This window comes from Culicoides brevitarsis, chromosome 1 (assembly GCF_036172545.1).
Source record: "Culicoides brevitarsis isolate CSIRO-B50_1 chromosome 1, AGI_CSIRO_Cbre_v1, whole genome shotgun sequence".
Classification (NCBI taxonomy): Eukaryota; Metazoa; Arthropoda; class Insecta; order Diptera; family Ceratopogonidae; genus Culicoides; species Culicoides brevitarsis.
Window position 1 is genome coordinate 18358939 of NC_087085.1, and position 18545 is coordinate 18377483.

At 30.3% G+C, this 18545-nt stretch overlaps 2 protein-coding genes across 4 annotated transcripts in view; both read right to left on the minus strand.

The window, feature by feature from the left end:
• Positions 1-516: 516 nt before the first annotated feature.
• LOC134837748 (uncharacterized) lies at positions 517-1587 on the minus strand. Its single transcript, XM_063853135.1, has 3 exons — positions 1242-1587; positions 715-1179; positions 517-653 (listed from the first exon to the last, which is right to left on the minus strand). The coding sequence occupies exons 1-3, from the start codon at positions 1512-1514 to the stop codon at positions 642-644; spliced, it is 750 nt and encodes a 249-aa protein (XP_063709205.1). The 5' UTR covers positions 1515-1587; the 3' UTR covers positions 517-641.
• A 1261-nt stretch (positions 1588-2848) lies between these two features.
• LOC134836868 (serine/threonine-protein kinase pakD) overlaps positions 2849-18545 on the minus strand; it is a 28861-nt gene continuing 13164 nt past the window's right edge. The window contains exons 1-6 of one of the 3 annotated variants that reach the window (XM_063852136.1): positions 11456-11764; positions 7456-7811; positions 7016-7323; positions 6780-6959; positions 4191-5885; positions 2849-3542 (exon numbers count right to left, since the gene is read on the minus strand). In XM_063852136.1, the coding sequence (XP_063708206.1) occupies positions 3164-3542; positions 4191-5885; positions 6780-6959; positions 7016-7323; positions 7456-7811; positions 11456-11573 (3036 nt within the window). In that variant the 5' untranslated portion in view covers positions 11574-11764 and the 3' untranslated portion in view covers positions 2849-3163. Of the gene's footprint in view, positions 3546-4190; positions 5886-6779; positions 6960-7015; positions 7324-7455; positions 7812-11455; positions 11765-18545 lie in introns of those variants that run through there. The other 2 variants (XM_063852135.1, XM_063852137.1) reach the window with 2 other exon arrangements.

Genomic DNA, 18545 nt, shown 5'->3' on the forward strand with positions numbered 1-18545 from the left:
TTATTTTTCTTGAGTTTTAAAAATTTTCCAAATTTATTTGGGTTTTCCACGATTTTTTCCGAAATTTCCCATGATTTTTCCAATATTTTCTTGAGTTTTCCGGATTTTCTTCAGATTTTTTTTTATCTTTACTACTTACCTACTTCTTTAATTTTGTTTTTTTGTTTTAAAAAATTTAAAATTTTTTACGGGTTTCCCATGATTTTTCCGAAATTTTCAACGAATTTATATGATTTTACAAGAACCCGATTTTACAGAATTTTTAATAAATTCTCAAGTTTTTCCATAATTTTCTTAAAATATCTTAAACTTTTGATATATGAAATTTTTAAACTTTTAAAATGATTTTAAGTAGAATTTTTGGAAAAATTTTATTCTTTTTCCAGAATTTTACAAATTTTCGGAAAAATTTCAGTTCTTTTTTCTGAAAAATGGCACAAATTAGACTAAAATCGTAGTTTTCATTGAAGGAAATTTTTGAAAATTTATTATTTTGTCGTAAAAAGCCATTTTTTAAAGCAAATTTTGTGAAAAAGAAGCCTTTTTTGATTTAATTTAAAGTTTTCAAGTTTTGTTTTACTCTTTTTAGTACGTGAAGTTTATTTCGGAATGTAATTTGTTAAAGTAAGTGTCTTCAAAGATTACTTTTGGAGCTGCAATTAAATAAAAATGAAAAATTATTAAAAGTTTCTATTGAAAAAAATTTTCTCTCACCTCATAGCTTCGAATCATGCTTTGGCGATATTTTTCTGCCAGCAATTTCTCCTGATTCTCAACTTCCTCCGGATAAAGTTTCATAAACATGTCGTTCTTCCAGGATTTTGTGTACAACGCTTTACGAGCGTTGATCAAATAGCGCAAATCTTTCATCTCAAGGTCCTTTGGATGCTTCGTGGCAACTCGTTCGTGTTCCTGCAAGGCCTTTTCGTAACGCGGATCATCGGAAATTTGTACAACAAATTGCGGTACAACCGCTTGCTCTTCGTCGTCTATGATAATTACGTCCGTCGGCTTGGAATTGGAAGCCTTGTTGTTGTTATTTTGGTCATTTGCTATCTCGGCGGGAGTTGGATCTACGTCCATTTGTTCTTCCACGTCGATCGAAGGCGTCTCTTTTGGAAGTTCTTTGGATTTGTGAGTGACTGGAAGCGAATTTTCATTGTGTTTGGCAAAAGGAGTCTAAAAAACATCAAAAAATTTACTTCAACAAAATTTATTTTGATTTTTAGGTTATTTTTTACCTTTTTCTTCGCCTCGCCATTTTTGGTTTCCGCCAACCGAATAAGGATCTGTTCGCCCTTTTTGAAGACATGGAAGTACTCAGATGCTCGTAAGAAGCGGGCACAATCGCGAAATCCAACTTCGGTGGCGATTTTCTTGAGGTTGATGTCGGACAAATCCAGATAATCAGCAACGAGAGTATCTACGAGCATTTCCGGATTTTCCTCATCTTGCAACAACAAAATTCCACGACAATCACTGTAGATTGTTAAAATGTCGTCTTTTGAGATCATTTTAGTGAAGGTGAAGTGGATTGAAGGCACTTTTGGAACGAAAAGTCGCTGATGCCGAAGCGTCGAGACCAATCTGATGTATGCGAAATGGCTCGTTGAACAAGGGACTTGGATGGAATTTTAGTATGCGACCCGATTTTCATCAAAGTTGAATCCGAGGCTTGGATGGGGGACTTGGATTGGAGACTTGGATCCATCCATCCAACTTTGATGAAAATCGGGTCGCATACTAAAATCCATCCAAGTCTCCCATCCAAGCCTCCCATGCAACTTGAAACGATGCATGGATGGGAAATTTAATAATTTTTTTTTCCTAAAATTGAATAAATATTCATTCTAAAGATGATTTCTGATCATATTGGGTCGATATTTGACGTAACAAAAAAATCAGAGTTTGGAGGTTCAAACTCTGATTTTTTTTGCAAGTCATTTTTTGACCAGTTTTAAGCCTAAAATTGCATAAATATTCATTCTAAAGATGATTTCTGATTTCTGAGTTTGAAGGATCAAACTCTGATTTTTTTTGCAAGTCATTTTTTGACCAGTTTTAAGCCTAAAATTGAATAAATATTCATTCTAAAGATGATTTCTGATCATATTGGGGCGATATTTGACGAAACAAAAAAATCAGCATTTTGAACTTCTTTATTGCATGAAAAACGACCCCTTTTAAATTCTTCTCAACTGATATTTTTCAAAAAATAAAAAAAAATCAAATTTCTTTGAATTTAATGTCAAAAACTTGTTTCTACGATGGAAATTTCATACTCCAGTTACCTTCTTGACACCAATATGCTGGTGTTCCTTGTCATCTTATGGATTATTATTAACATTTTCTTCTATAATTTTGGCCAAAACCGTGGAATACGGGGAGTTGTAGAAATCAAAGAAGAGACATCCCAATGAGACTCGAGGATTTCAATCCAATTTTGAACTCAACGGTCATTTCCCAGTCAGAGAATCAATCAGAAAATGTTAACGAATTAGCTGCTGGAAGCAGTCATTCCGTAAAAGTTACTTCCAATCCTTGGGTCAACTTTTTACAACATTTTCGCAGAACGGCAAGTGGAATAAATAATACGGAAATTATGCATAAAGCATCCGAGGCATGGCGAAATATGACGGATGAGCAAAAGGAAGCATTTCGTAGAAATGAAAGACGATCAAAGACACCTTTAGGAGACACGGGAAACAATTCTGATGACGAATAATTTTGTTTTTTTTAATTTTTTGAGCCTTCAATCGGATTCCAGGACTGAAAAATTTGATTTTATTTTGATTTTTATTCTTTATTTTACAGAATTTTTAAATTATAATCATATAATAATGCGTATCAGTCTTGTTAGAAAACAAAAATAAATGAAAATTTTTATTTTATGACTAAATTATATTATGAGAGTTTTGTGTTAAGGAAAAAATTAGTGCCTATAATGACTGAAATCTTTGTTAAATGAGGGTTAAAAGTTAGTTTTAATTTTTTTTTATTCAAAGAACTTTTACAACGCTGTGCGTTTCTCGAAAAAAAACTAGATTTCACTTTTGGTCACGTGACCTCTTAACGACTTTCAGCTTTCTTGTATTTTTTTAGTTTTTCTTTAAATATTAAAATTACTAGTAGGAGTTAATTTTTTTTTGTTTAAAATTAAATTTTATTCAATTGCAATTCTCTTGACGCCGCAATCCATGCAAAATTTGGCAGATGAGACTTTGAATCTCGAGCCACATTCGTGACAAAATTTCGAAAGTTTACATTCACTAGCGCTACTGTTGATAAGATTTGACTGTTTTTCGCTGTGCGGATGCAATTCCATCTTTTGCGTTTTCAAGTTGGAATTGATCGGCGGCAATGACGACTCGGAACCACTGCTACTCATGCTGAGATTATTTTCGCGCGGACGAAGTTGGTGACGTTGCATCGGCGTTTTGTTCTGTTGGATGTCGGGCATGCGAAGCATATCGGTGAGACCCACGGCGCGTGCCTTGTTTCGTCGGTTTGTGGTACGTTCTGGCGGCGATTGACGCGACAAGCTGCTGAATGGAAAGTTTATTAAGGTTTTAGAAAAAAATTAATTATTTTAAATTTATTTTAAGATTTTTGACTTATTTGAAAAATCGAAAATCCAAAAACTCAAAATAAATAATAAAAAATTAATTATCAATAACAATTTTTGTCATAAAAAAAATATTTTTATTTTCAGAAAATTTTTTTCTCAAAATGAATTTAAAAAAAAATTAGAAATTTTTTATGAATTTTTTTTAATAATTTTTTGATTTTTAATTTTTTTTTTAAATTTTTTTTTATAAAAATTGAATTTTAAAAAAATATCTATAAATAAACAGGTCAAAATTAAATACAAAATTACAATTTAGACAATTTTTCTTCGAGGAAAAATTTTTAAGGAATTTTTGAAAATTTTTTAATTCATTTTTTTTGCCAAAATTTGTATTTTTACATGAATTTGCATTTCTCAAAAATTCAAAAAATGCTAAACTTAATTTTTATTTTTTTTAACTTGAAATGTTTTAAAATCAGTTTCCTAAATCAAAAATTCTTTAAAATATAACATTTTCTATGAAAAAGTATTTCAAAACCTTTTTTTTTTTATTTTGCCCCCATTTCGAAAATAATTTTTGAGACAAAAAAATTAAATTAAATTTTTTTTCAAAAGAAATTACCTTCCATACGCCGAATCTGCACTCATTTTACTGCCCGCTTGTTTCCGCAACGGAAACCCATCGATGCTGGAAAGGTCATCCGAATCCACTGGATACGTACTTTGACTGCACATGTCATTCAGCTCACTCACACTCTTCAGCAAATCCTTCTCCGTCGGCGACAACTCATCCAAATTGACTTTCAAGCCAGCTGGCACCTTTAATTCCTTCTCGCCCACATGCATTGCGGTATTTGACGAGCTATTGCGCGGCGTCTGCCTGCCCTGACTCCCAAAATCCGTGTCCATTTCCGATCTGGCAGCAATATTCTTACTATCACTTATCGTGCGACTCAGCAAAATATTTTTGTAGTCTTTGAAAATCGGGTAATTCTCGTCGTCCTCGAACGACGAAATGAATTCCTCAAAGTCAAAGTCGTCAAAAATGGATTCCAAGTCCGCCGAGTCGGCATTGTTGCTCAAGTTGCGCTTGAAATGCGGATTATTGTCGCGTTCCGCTTCGAGTTGCGAAATTTTCTGGTCACACTCCTCGGAATATGGGTCGGAGTCGGGCGAAAAGTCGTAAAGGATGCTGTCTTTACTCAATTTCACCTGTCGCCGAAGCACATTTCGACCGGAACCGCGATTAGGAATGAATTTTTCGGGTGTATCGTCGCGCTTTGAGGAGCTTTTTGCCGATGCGGAGCTCGAACTGCCGCTGGAACTGTTGTCCGAGTCGGAGAGTTTGGTGACTTTTAGTCCGAGTGCGTCGCAGATCAAGTCGTTGTTGTTGTTAAATGGTTTGTTGTTGTTGTTATTGTTGTTATTTGTGATGAGCTGATTTTTCGTGATGGGCTCCAACTTTAGAAGAGGCGAGATGCGATTGTTATTCGGTGTCGCCGGAGCCGATGGAGGCGTCTTGTTGACTATTTCCGGAAGACGTTCCACATTTTCGACAATATTCTCTTTGGATTCGTTTATCAGGGACGATCGCTTGCTCAAACAACTGTTACTCTTGTCCTTCAAATCCTTCTCCGTCAAACACGTGCTGCTGTCTTTCAAATCTTTCTCATATTTCAAAAAGACAGCGAGCGAATCGGTTTTCGACACCGAAAAATCCGGCGCATTCGGATTCGTCAGCTCCAATTTCAGGTTTTTACGCAAGTCGGCAGAGTTGTTACGTCTCAAAATCGGCGTGTCATCGAATGACGGAGTTTTTGGCGGTGTCGCCCTTATCGGAGTCGATGACTTACTGGGCGTACCCATCGGTTTATTGGCATGCAATGCATTATAAGCCGATTTAATAGGAATTTCATCGTATTCGTTGGCTCGCACGAAATGCGGAGACACAGGCCCGTCATCCGGAGACAAGCCGCGCTGGATATTCGATCGAGTATTTTGGGAGAAAAGTGGCTTGGAGACCTTCTTAGAGAGCCGCAGCGACGACGTTCGACGGAAACTCGAACGACTCGGGATAGAAGACGTCGGTGTCGATGGCTTTACGATCGGCGTCACTTTCATGCTGCTCGTCATGAGACTATTACTGCAATTATTCTTCGAAGTCGTTTTATTCGATGTGTTTGTCGTGGGCGTCGTTGTTGTTGTAGTATTGTTATTTTTCGATGTGCTGGTCGATGTTCCCGTCGTCGGCGAAAAAAGCTCCTCCAGTTGTCGCTTCGCTGACATGAACGGGTCGTAGTTGCGGTCGGAAAGTCCACTAAAAAGAAAGAAAAAAACGAAAAATTACCTCAATGTATAAGTACTTCCCGAATCTATCGTATAAGTGCCGCTCGAAATGAAACTTTTCCCGGAACTGCACAAGTCAAAGTCGCTCGTGGAAAGTTTCTCCGTGAGAAAATTTATGTTAAAATATTGCTCTTCATACTTTTCCGTGCTGCAAGGCACTTCGGCGCGAGGTTTGTCCTGGAAACTGTTCTCGAAAATGGCTTCGGGGTCATAAAATGGGGGCGGTTGGTCATCAAAGACTTGAGTTTTGGTCCTTGCGAATGCTTTTGGGACGTATTTGTTTAAATTCGTCTTCGAAGTTGATGCAATAGGTTCAATGTAGGGAATTGGAGGCACGTCATCGAACAAAGAGATTTCAAAACTGGTATTTGCATAAGTCGACCTCGAAGGTCTTATTGGGATTTCATCATGATTTAAATTTTTTTGAGCCTTTTTAATGGTTTTGACGTTTGTTTGACGACAAATCACCGGTCTAAATTCAAAAATGACTAAGAATTTAAAAAAAATCGAATTTTTTAGGGAAAATCTACCTTGGATTCGGTTTGACATTACATTTAGCTTTCGCAAGAGAACTTGGACCTTCATTAAAATGCTTTTGTTCGACTTTAACTGAACTTTCACTCTTTGTTTTGCTCAGCGGAAAGGCAAATTCATTAATTTTGACACGATTTCCAGGCTTGTGAGGGATTTTCGAGACAGTTACCAAGTCAGATAAATTTTCATTTGGATTTTTTTGCTCTTTAGTGCCTTCGTGAAAAGCTTTTTTGGCAGAATTTTTGTTATTTTTTGACGCGTCAAGTTTTTTTCTGAGCGAAATTCGCGTGAAAAGTTTTTTTTGTTAAAATTTGATTATTTTTTTTTTTACCTTTCACTGGTCATGGACGACGTCATCGAGTTGGCCATTGAAAAACTATTCTTTTTATCACTTTTTCCAAAGTCCTTCTGTTTGAACATCGGAATTCCGAGGTCATTTAAGCTGTTTGTGGATCCGCTACAACTGAGACTTCCTCCGGAATATTTTTCGCGGGTTTGTTGTCGTTTTGTTCTAAAAAAATTTTAATTTTATTAATTATTTTTTTTTAATTTCAGGATTTTTCTTACTTTAAGGAAGGTGCTTTGTATTTAATTCTTGCCTGAAGACGTTCTTTCGCTGCGGAAACTGTTTCTTTGTTATTACTACTCATTTGTTTCAGGAGTGCCTTTTCCTTGCACCACTCAACGTGTCTGTCGTACGCTTTGAAGCCGAACGTTCGTTCGCAATAGGGACACATTTCACTTTGGGCTTGCACGGGCACGCGTTTTGCATTTGATGACATCTTTGATGTGGCTGAAGACGTTGTTATGCTCTCTTGTCGCATCGTATTCCTGTCAAGACTGGGAGTTCTCTCGAATTTTCGTGGAAGTGGTGTCTGTTTGGCAGTAAAAATGAGAATAAATGAAAATTTTTTAACTTTTTGTCGTAAAAAATACAAATTAAATTATGTCATTCGTGTGACATAAAACGCAAAAGCAACTTTTAAAAACGGGATTAACACACTTACCGTCTTCGGTGGCGTCACCTTGCTCATCGACATTTGGCTATTGTCGATGCTGTTGTGCCGCGACTGCATGCCCGGCAATGGAGGCGGTCGGTAACTCGCTAATTCTGTTCCCTCGATGCGTTGTCGTGACGAATCGAAGACTTTGCGCTTCTTCATGGCCATCTTTTCGCAAATGCCAACGTGCTTCGTGAGAGATTCCGGCACGAATTTTCGCGTGCAAATGGGACACGGCACGAGTTCTAGTTGGATGTCGTTCGATGGAATTACGTCGAGTTTTTCGATAAGTTGTTCGAATTCAACAGGTTCTGGCGTTTGTGGAAGAAGGCTGCGTGGCTCGGGTGTTGGTGAATTAAATTCTGCAAAAAAGAAAAAAATAGGATATTTAATTTAATGAATTCAATTTTTATCTGATTTTGTTGAAAAAATTCAGGAAATAATGAAATATTTTAAATTTTTGACAATTTTCGATTAAAAAATTAATTTTTATTAAAATTATTCAAATTCTTACTTAAAAATCTAAATAAATTTGCTTTAATCTTATTGAAAATTTTAATAAAAAATTAAAGTCACGTGACCAAATTTAATTTTTGCCTTACTTAATAAAAAATATTTTTTAAAATTTTTAATTTAAATTTTTTCTTCAATTTTTTGATCAAATTTGAAAAAAAAATAATTTATTTAAATTTAATGTAAAAAAATCATAGAATTTTATATTAAAAAAAATAAAGTCAAAATTATTTTTTATTAAAATCTATTAAAAAAAATTAATTTAAAATTTTCTAAATTTTTTTTTTAAATTTTATTTTTTTATTTTATTTTTTATTTAAAAAAAATAATTAAAATTAATGTAAAAAATCGTCGTTTAACGCCTAAAAAATAATTTTTATATTCCACATTTAAAACCTAATGGACAAAAAAAAAGAAAATATTAAAATTATTTGCCCAATTCAGTCTAATTAAATCACGACATTGACCTTCGAATTAATTTTGGCGAAGAAATTATCGATTTTCAGATCTTTTGACGTCGATAAGACTGAAATTTTACGAAAAGCACGCATTTGATGACCTTACTCGTGTATGTGTCGCGCGTGTAGGAGCGAAAGAATATTCGTTCCAAATGATATGTTGCTCGAAATACGTTGCACGCGAGCAAAACTACCACGATTTTATGATAACACAACACTACACACCTCAATTAAGCGACATGTGGGTCGAAAGTATTTATTTGTTAGGCGTAGCAAGTGGAATATTGGAATTTTTACGATGCAATTTGCTCATTCATCAATCAATATGATCACTTTGACGGCATTTCGCATCAAAAATTGCTCAAATAGTCAATTAAGATGAGAAGATTTTTCGTTTATGGCGATTTTGTGGTAATTTTTGCTCAAATTTTGTAAGAAAAATGTATTATGTAACGTTTAATGACAAAATTTTCTTTTAATTGATCTGTGAAAGCAATTCTAATGCACTCAACATGCATTACGAAACTCACGAAATTCGATCGTATCTTGCAAAACTTGTCGTTTGATCATTAACCAGGCAAAACATTCCATGCATAGTATCGAAAAAATCAAAACAACTCGTAAAAACAACATTTTATTCGAAAAATCAATGTTAATAGCATGTAACGATCAATATCTTTTTTAACTCCATTTGAAAGAATCTTGTCATCGAATATCAATTTCGAACGAGTTCGAAGCCAAAGGTGTCAAATATCAAAGAAAATTAATATTTTACGATCGAAATAATTAAAAATGGCACGTTTCGTCAACAATAACAAAAACAATTAATTGCATGAATCAAAAATTTTTATTGACAAAGTGATTGTAAATTCCAGGAAACGCAGTAAAAGTTCACTCGAGTGTCGAAAGTGACAAATTTCATTGAATTCACGGTACTTGAGTTGCATTCGTATGCAAAATAAAAAATTTTTCGTCTTACATGATCGAAGACAAATGGTGCATTACTTGCGAATATGTATCATGAGAAGTGAACAATCTCAACTTTTGTCATGGAATTTCCGAGAAAATAAAAATATAAACCATAAAACAACAAATAAAGTCCTCAAATGTCAAATTTGTGACATGCAAAACCAAGTTGTCCATTAGAGACTAAACACCACAATGTTTTTTATTGTCTTCACACATTTTTTGTTTTTTTTTGCTGAGTAAATATAAAGCATATAATATGGGTGTGAATTGTCATGTTTGTTATTTTTTGTGGAACATTAGCGATTTTTTGGTTTCATTTCATTCCAAAAACATGATAAATTGTTGTTTGAGGCGTCTGAATTTAAAAATAATAATTTTAAATAATTTGATACCTGTAAAAATTGCAATTTTAATGAATTTAAATTTATTTGTCATAAAAAAATTTTGATACATTAAGATTATTTTTTTGAAATAAAATATTTTTAAATAAGTCTGATTAAATTAAATAACTCTAATTAGACTTCTAATTGAATTAAAATTTTATAAATAAAATAAATAAATAAATAAAAGAATTAACTTTTTAGGAAAATAAAAATAAAGAATTAAATAAGACGGATTTCATTCAAAAATTAAATGAAAAATTTAATTAATTTAAAAAAAAATAAAAATCATTAATAATTTTTTTTAAATAAAAATAAATAATCGAATCAAAAAATGTAAGAAAAATATTTAATTAATTTTTAAGGACTAAGAATTAATTTTTTTAATTTTTTTATTTTTAAAAATTAAATTAAGATCGATTAAAATTAAAAAATGTTAAAATAAAGAAAAAATTTAAATAAAATTTATTAATAATTCATTCAAATCAGAAAATTTATGTCAATTTTTTAAAAATAATTTCCTAAATAAAAAATATTATGAAATTATTAAAATAAATTAAAATTTCTCGTTTTCGTCGTTTAAATAATAAATTTATTAAATACAAATAGTTTATTTTTATATGAATTAAATAATTTAATAAATAAAAAAATTATTAATAAAACCATAAAACAGAAAAAAATAATTATCAATAATAATTATAATTATTTATAATTATAATAAAATTAATTTAAATTAAATAATTTTTAAGAAATAAAATAAAAACTAGGAAAATTTTGGTAAAAATTAGAAAAAAATCTATAATAATAAAAAAACTAAAAAGACAACTTTTTACCATAAAATTTCATGAATTTACTCCTAATAAATGCCCAAAACCCTCGTAATTAAATTAAACTCATTGTTGTCTACAAAAAGTTATAGAGTGAGACACGAAATGATATCATTTAGAAAAGACCACACCTGACCTACTCTCCATTTTTATTCGTAATTCACGTGTTCCTCATACATTGACCTAGGCTTGTTTCGCTTGAAATTTATTACAAAATGGCACAAAGCACCGGTAATTCATCCGTGTGTGTTTGTTTGTTCAATTAAGCTAATTAAAAGATGTAAAACCGGGCTAACAAGCGATTAAAAGTGTCAAGAGGGAAGACTTTCAAGTCAAAAGTGCAGCACGACTCGAATATTCAAAGCAAAACGTTCAAACACACCTCGCGATATTTTTTTTCGTGTCTGAAATTCTCTGTCTGAACTCTAATGACGCATTTATAATTACAGATTAACATTAATTAATTTTAAAATATCATAAATTCTATAAACCGGACTGTGTCGTTGTTTGTTTTTTTGGTCGTTGTTCACACATCTTCCAAAAAAACTTAAAATTTGAGTGAGTGACAATAAAATTAAGTAAAGAAACACACTTTTGTGAGATTATATAACGAAATTTAGAACAAAAATCCGTTGAAAATCAAAAAATCACGATTTTTGTTAAATAAAAAACAATTTTTTCCTCGGTAGATGTTTTTTTGAGTTTCTGTTACAAAATGCATGCATACCTAATAGCTTAGAAATGCAATGTTTCACGCACTAATGACTTATTAAGACATAGACGTTCAATGCACTCAACTTTTTTTTCGAGTTTTTGAGGTGAATGGATGTTTCAATTGTTGTCGGTCCAAAATATTTACCTGCGGATCCCACTCTGAACGTGCTGAAGGAGGTCAAATGTCGATCATGTCGCTCATCACAATCGCGTTGCGGCACATTTATCGCGTTACTCATGGCAAATTCCCGATAAACTTGCATATTTTCCGTTTTTTCCTCTAATTTTGCGGCATTTTCTTTCTGGAGTTTTTTCGAGTTGGCAGAACTACTGGCACTGTGTGCCCTCTTCAGCGTTACGCGTTTTAATGCACTCGTAAATTTGTTACTTTTGGCGTTGTCATGACTGCTGGCGTTGCTGCTGCCGCTACTGTTGACGTCGGATAATTCACCGGCGGGACCGTCGGATGTTGCCGTCGTACTGAGCTGTGATTTCGCTGATTTACTTTTGAATAGTTTGTGCCACATTTTGAGTGTTTCTTTTTTTTCGGCTTGATTAATGTTGCATTTAGAGACGAAGATGATGCCTCAAACTACGATATAGGCCCAAATCTAGTTATTTTTAGCGTAATGTGTGAGTGACTCAGATCTTTTTAGCGTGCGACATGGAAGAGACGATGCACTTTACACGTAAAAATAAATGTAAATATAGAAGAGAATTTTCACTACCGGTTCTGATTTTAATTGCTTGTCGCTCCCTTTTGTTTATTTTGTTGTCTTTCTTCTTCTTGACGAAACGCAGGAATTGGCGTTAATTAAGCGTTTATGGTCCAATTGCGATGCGCAGAAACAATTGTTGAAATTTTAATAATTTTTTCAAGTATTTTGCAGATTCGCTTTTTTTATCTTCTTTTTTAAAAGTATTTCAAATAATTCTTTTTTAATGTGAGTCATTGAAGTGAATATTCGCAATAAAGACGACCCACATAGATTTTGAAATCTTTTTATTCAATTAAGCGATTGTGAGTTGCGGTTGTCTGTCTTTAACCGAACAAAAAATAAAAAAAATAGGAAAATATTGCAGACAAATATTTTTTCACTTCTTATCTGGAGTAATTTGTTCGAGCAACTAAAGATCGTCTTTCCTCCTTCGTGAAATTAAATCATCATCATCAAGAGTTGGAGAGCAATTTGATACTTATTTTCACTTCATTTGTAGTTAAATTGTGAGAAACTATTTTTTTGCAACGTTAAAATTTTTGCGAAAAGCGATTCAAACTGAATTGTTATTAATTATAAATTTAAAAAAATATAATCTTCAAAATAAATTAAAATAATTTTTAAATAAATAAAAAATAAAATTATTTTAATTTTAAATAATATAAAAAAAAAATAATTTTAATTTTAAATAATTAAAATATATTTTTTTTAATTATTTTAAAAATTATTATTTATTTTAAATATTTTTTTTTAAATTTAATTTTTTTTTAAAATAAATAATTTAATTAAAAATAATTTTTAAATAAAATTTTGAAAATATGTAGTTTTTGATAATGAAATTTTTTTAAAATTTTTTTAAATAAATTTAATATTTTTTTTTAATTTAACATTAAAATATTTATAAAAAATTTAGAAAATTTTTTAGAAAATTCTTTTTTTTATTTTTTTAAAATAAATTTAACTTATTTTAAATTTATATTGATTATTATTTATAAATAACCAGGGCAATATTTAATAAAATAAATTAAATTAATTATACATTAATTTAAAATTTATCGGCATAAAAATATAAATTTAGCAAAAAAACGTTGATAATTTTGTTTGTAAACATCATAAAAATTCCTAAAAACCTGTTCTTTTTGAACGTCCTTGAAATTAATTTTTATCAATTTTTGCTAAATTTTTATAATAAAAAACTTTGATTTTTGAAAAAATTCTTTAATTTTTACAAAATTAATCTTAAATTTTAAAAAATATAAAAAATTGCGAAAATGTAATTTCTCACAATCTAAAAACAACAACATTCTTCTCTAAATTGTGAGTTAAACTGCAAGCTAAAAGTTAGCATGCATGACGAAAAAAAAAACGAACGATCATCGACTCAAATTTTTTTAATACACATTTTTATAATAAATTTATGTAGTACTGTTATTAGAAGATTGTTGCAATATTTCATTATAATAATAATGAAATAACTAGCCGGTTTCTGTTAGACAGATGGATGTATTTGCATGGAATCCGATGCCGATGCGTGCGCTAATAGAGTCGGCAAACGTGGATTTATGGAAAGATGCTCAAACAAAAGGAAAATTTTTTCCATGCACTCGACTTTTTAGCTAAAGTTGCGTATCTCTGGTCTATTTTGCATGTTAATTGAAACCATTCGCTCGCTTACGTTAACCGACACGTTTTATAATATTTATTTTTTTACGATAATCAATTAGTGGCAAATTTGCGAAATTTTTTTTTGAGATTAACAAATATTTTTGAGAGAGCAACAGTTGATAAGAAGAGGCAGAGGCCAAATTTATTTTCAAGGCAATTAAAATTTGAACCGGCATTTTTTTTTATTTTTTTTTTTTTGATTTGATGTGAAATGAAAGCCGTGAAAAAAAATTAATTTTTATTGCTGATGCATTTAACAGCATCATGCATGTTGTTGATAATCCCCCTGACTTTCATTGTTCTCACAAAAAAAAAAAAAATTAAAAAAAGTAACAAGCGACAATCAAAACTTTTCTTCCGTCTTTCCATAAAAAGATTGTTAAAAAAAAGGTTCACACACTTTTCCTTTGTTTGTTTCACTTTAAATAAACACAAAAAATGCACTTCAATCAATATATATGAGACTAATTAATATTAACAGATGACATCGTTGATGGCTGTCTTAATGCCATATTTGTCTCACACATTCATGAAATTCACACAAAAAAACGAAAAATGTTTTTTTTTTGCAGTTTTCAAGACACGTCCGAGCAGCTAAGCGGCTGTTACTTCACTAACTGAAGTTTCTTGAGTTTTTTTGTTGTTTGTTATTATTTTAACATGAATGGATTTTTACTCATAAAGTCTCTCGTTGTCGGTTTCTTCTTCTATGTTGTACGATTTTTGTTTATTTTTAAATTTACCAGTACGCGATCTTCGAGCGGCGAAGCGGTGCCTCTCACAATGTTGCACGAAACCGAGCGCGTGTATTACTTAATATTTATGTTTTTCCATTTATTTTATCTTCTTCCAATATGCGATGAGATTCTCTCTCGTCAGTTTGGTACTCAACATTGGAAATAAACATCGTCATTCACGACCACAACAAAAACAAGACGAATCATAATAATAATAATGAAATAATAAAAACACTTTTGATTTTCAATGGAAATGATCCGGCGATGCAGCGTGCAGACGAACGACATGTGGGAGTATTTTTAGACATTTTTTTCTTCTTTTTCTTCAAACAAACGATGGATGACGATAAAATAAAATGAAATAAAAAAATGTTACTCCGTTTGATATTTATTGTCACTCACATCGAATCACATGTAACGAATCGTATTGTTTGGAAGATATTTATTTTTGTTATTTTGTGTAAAAATAACATAAAATGGAATGGAACAAAAGAAAATAAGTGATCAGCATAAAAATTATTATTATATATCGAGAGTTGGTATGAAATGCAGTCTCTGTGGAAGTTGTAATAAAAAGTGATATTTTATTTGATATCATTTCATTTTTTTTATTTATTATGTAATGATTATGTTTGTTCGATAAGAGAATTATTTATATTTTGAGCGTTAAATAAGGTATTTTATTGGATTACTTTTTTCTTTTTTGTTTTGTTATAGGTTCGTACAATTGTTGTGACGATGGTTATATAACAAGCAAGTGACATTGAAATGGAAATATTAAAGGTAAGTTAAGATTCTTGTTTATTTATGAAAAAAGAGAGAAGGAAAGTGTGTCGTTAACCTTTTTTTATAGAAAATGTGAATCAAAATTTGTTTATTTTAATTTTTAGATTTTTTTAATGATTTTTTTTTTATAAAATTTTTAAATTAACTTCAACTAAAATAAAATAAAAAATTATAAAATTAAGTTTTTTTAACGATTTTTAATGTTTTTGTAAATATTTTATATATTTATAAAATATATATTATATATTATATTACGGATAATTTAATTCAAGAAATTATTTAAAAATTTTTAAAATTATAAAAAATATTTTTTTACAATCTTTCAAAATTCTAATTTTCTTACAAGTTTTCTACTTTTATTTTTTTATTTCTTTTCAAATTTAAAAAAATATTAAATATAAAAACTAAGAATTTATTTTAATTATTTTTATTTTGTAAGATATTTTTTTTATTTCTCTTCAAAATTTTTAAAAAACAAAGAAATAAAAAAATTGAAGCCAAAAAAAGTTACTTTAAAATTTTTAAAATTTAATCTATTTTTTTTATTTTTTAGTTTAAAAAAATTATTTGAATTTTCATTAATAAAATCATATATATTTAAATTTAATTATTTTCTTGAAAAAATAGCGAAATTTTAGCGTAAAAATAAAGAAAAAACTGTTAAAAATCGGAGAAAAAACTTGATTTTTATTTTTTTTCTTTTGAAGTTATTTTTTCTGAAATTAAAAAAAATGTTTGCTTTTTTTTTATAAAATTTTGTTCAACATTAAAAATTAATTTTTTAGCGACAAAAATTTAGTTTTTAAAAATTTATTGTTTTTTTTTGCTTAATTTTGACTAGATTTGTCTTTGGGAGCATTTTCTCTTGTTTTTCTTCGTGACTTTTATGGATTAAAAAGATTTTTCATAAATTTAAGGCTAATTAGCTTAAGTTACTGTGTGGCACTTTAAATCTTTAAAAAGCATAATTCCTCTTCCGTTTAAAAAAATTTACAAAAAAAAAAGGAATTTCACTCATCACCTTTTCCCGTTCCACTATACATCACTAATTAACTTCAATCATTATTATTTTACATAAACAATCTACTTTTTCCGTATTTTTCTTCTATTTTAAACAATTTGTCACACAGTTACTTCCTGTCCCCGTTAAGAAAATGAATTTCCTCCATCATATTTTTTTATGTTCTTGGAAAATTGGCAGGCTGTTTGTTTAAGAAAAAGGTACAATGACACCGTTGAAGAAGAAAAAATTCTCCAATAACATTGTCACACCCTTTTAATTGTTCATCGAGACGAGATTGTCGTTTCATTGCACTAACAAACGGTCTCAAGGTGTCATTCTAGCGTTATATTGAAAAATTTATTTAAAAAAAATTATTTGCATAGATTAGCTTTTTAACGAAAGACGTTTATGAACAAAGAACTTTTCGATGTAAATTTATTCGTGCCTTACCTGACACACACACACACAAACTCTTAATTGACTCTTGACGTGGTACAGCTGTTGTTACCTTTTATTATTCAATGAAGTGAAGTTGTAATTTTTTCTGTGTGCAAAAATGATCTAAACGCCTCTGCAATAATATTTAATTTTTTGTTCCATTTCTTTGCACTCGATTTCCTTTCTGGTGAGAGAAACTTCGTAAAAATAATTTTTTTTTCACATTAAATTTTGAATTAAACCACAAAACGACAGAATGGACGCGAGATGACTGCTTTTCTGCTCTAATTTTGTCACATGTGCTACCGTACTATTAATTTTCTTGCGTATCGTGCGGCGACGAGACGAAATCTCGCTCAGCTGTGGATGCGTTATTATGCAATTCTCGGTTAATATGTTCTATTTTTGATGCAAAAATAACGAAAAAAAAATTAAAAATAAAAAAAAACAGAACAGAAAATAAAATCTGAAAATTACTGTTTGGGTTAATGTTGTAATGGTTGTGTGTGTTTGCGATAAAAAACAGTGATATTTTCTATTTTTACTCGTTTTCTATGCAAAAGAAAAAAAGTTATATGGCAGGCAATTAGATTATTACAACTTTGTGCCATTTGGATGGTTGACACGACGCCTTGCGAAGAAAATGCTCGCGAAAAAGGTAAAATATTGGAACAATTTGACATGCATGTGGCCCTAATGAACAATGAAAAGCGTGGAATTATAAAAATATTAACCTACAAAATTTATCAAAGTTTCGGAATCACCTTCAACGGTGGTAGTTGGCACCTTTTCTTCCGTCGACATGCAAAAAACACAAAAACGGAAATAAAACTTATCAAACATTGTCTCGCCTCGCATGCTAGTTCTTGTCAAAAAAAAAAAAAAAAATGAAACGTGATGCGAATTTAAAGTTTCATTGTTCAAGTACAAAAAAAAATATTAAAAAAAAGTTTTGATTGCCAAGTGAACAAGTAGTTGAAAAATTCATAAAGTTCCTCCGGTGATCCAAAAATAAATGATTGAGAAGCTAATAATAGTGAATAATATTTTTTTTATTTGTTGTTAATTTGAAGTTTAATGAGGCAATAGACAATTGAAGAGGTGTGAAGGTTAAATTTGGGCATGATTCACCGACAGACGAATTTTTATTTAATATTTTATGATTAAAACGTGATTTTTATTTCTAAGAAGCAGAGCGACGTTGATTGAGTTTACAGTTAATTTCGTAGAAAAAAATTTCAATTCCATAGAATTTTGAAAAATTTCTCAATTATACGACCAAACACACTTTTTCATAGCGTTTAAGAGTAAAATTTCCACATATCCATCATAAACTTTTCTTTTTACACTTTTTTCTGATATTAATGATGTTTTCTTCAACATCACTCAAGACATGCATGAATCATTATTATTATTACCAGTTACATTTTGTATAACAAATAAAAAAAATGAACATTCATAAAATCTAATTATAACAAAGTATATGATGACTGTTGGATGGAGAAGAAATGTGCTTGATGAAATTTAATATTTTTCTTCATTTAAAAGTCAGAGGCGGAAAATGAAGAAAGTTGCGAGATTGACGTTGCATCTCCTTGAAAACTGAGAAAAAAAGCCGACAATGAAAATAAAATAAAAAGGTTTTTCCTTTGAAGCACTTGTGTTTTCGTTATTATTACAACTATTAATATGTAATGTGTTGAAAATGTTTTTAGTTCATTTTTTGATTTAAAAAAATTCAAAAATTGTCTGTCTGTTGAAGTTAGAAAATTTTTTTGGAATTGAGATAAGGAAATTTTTCGAAGCGGCTCTTCAATCAATGTTTGAATTGCTAAGTTTTATTTTGTTTAATCAAAGCTTATCAATGAATTGTGGGAATTTATAAAA

Coding starts and splice junctions, on each gene's coding strand:
- LOC134837748 (XM_063853135.1), bottom strand. CDS start 1,514: ATGATCTCAAAAGACGACATTTTAACAATCTACAGTGATTGTCGTGGA. Junction 1,180..1,241: donor ATGGCGAGGCGAAGAAAAAG/GTAAAAAATAAC, acceptor GATGTTTTTTAG/ACTCCTTTTGCCAAACACAA.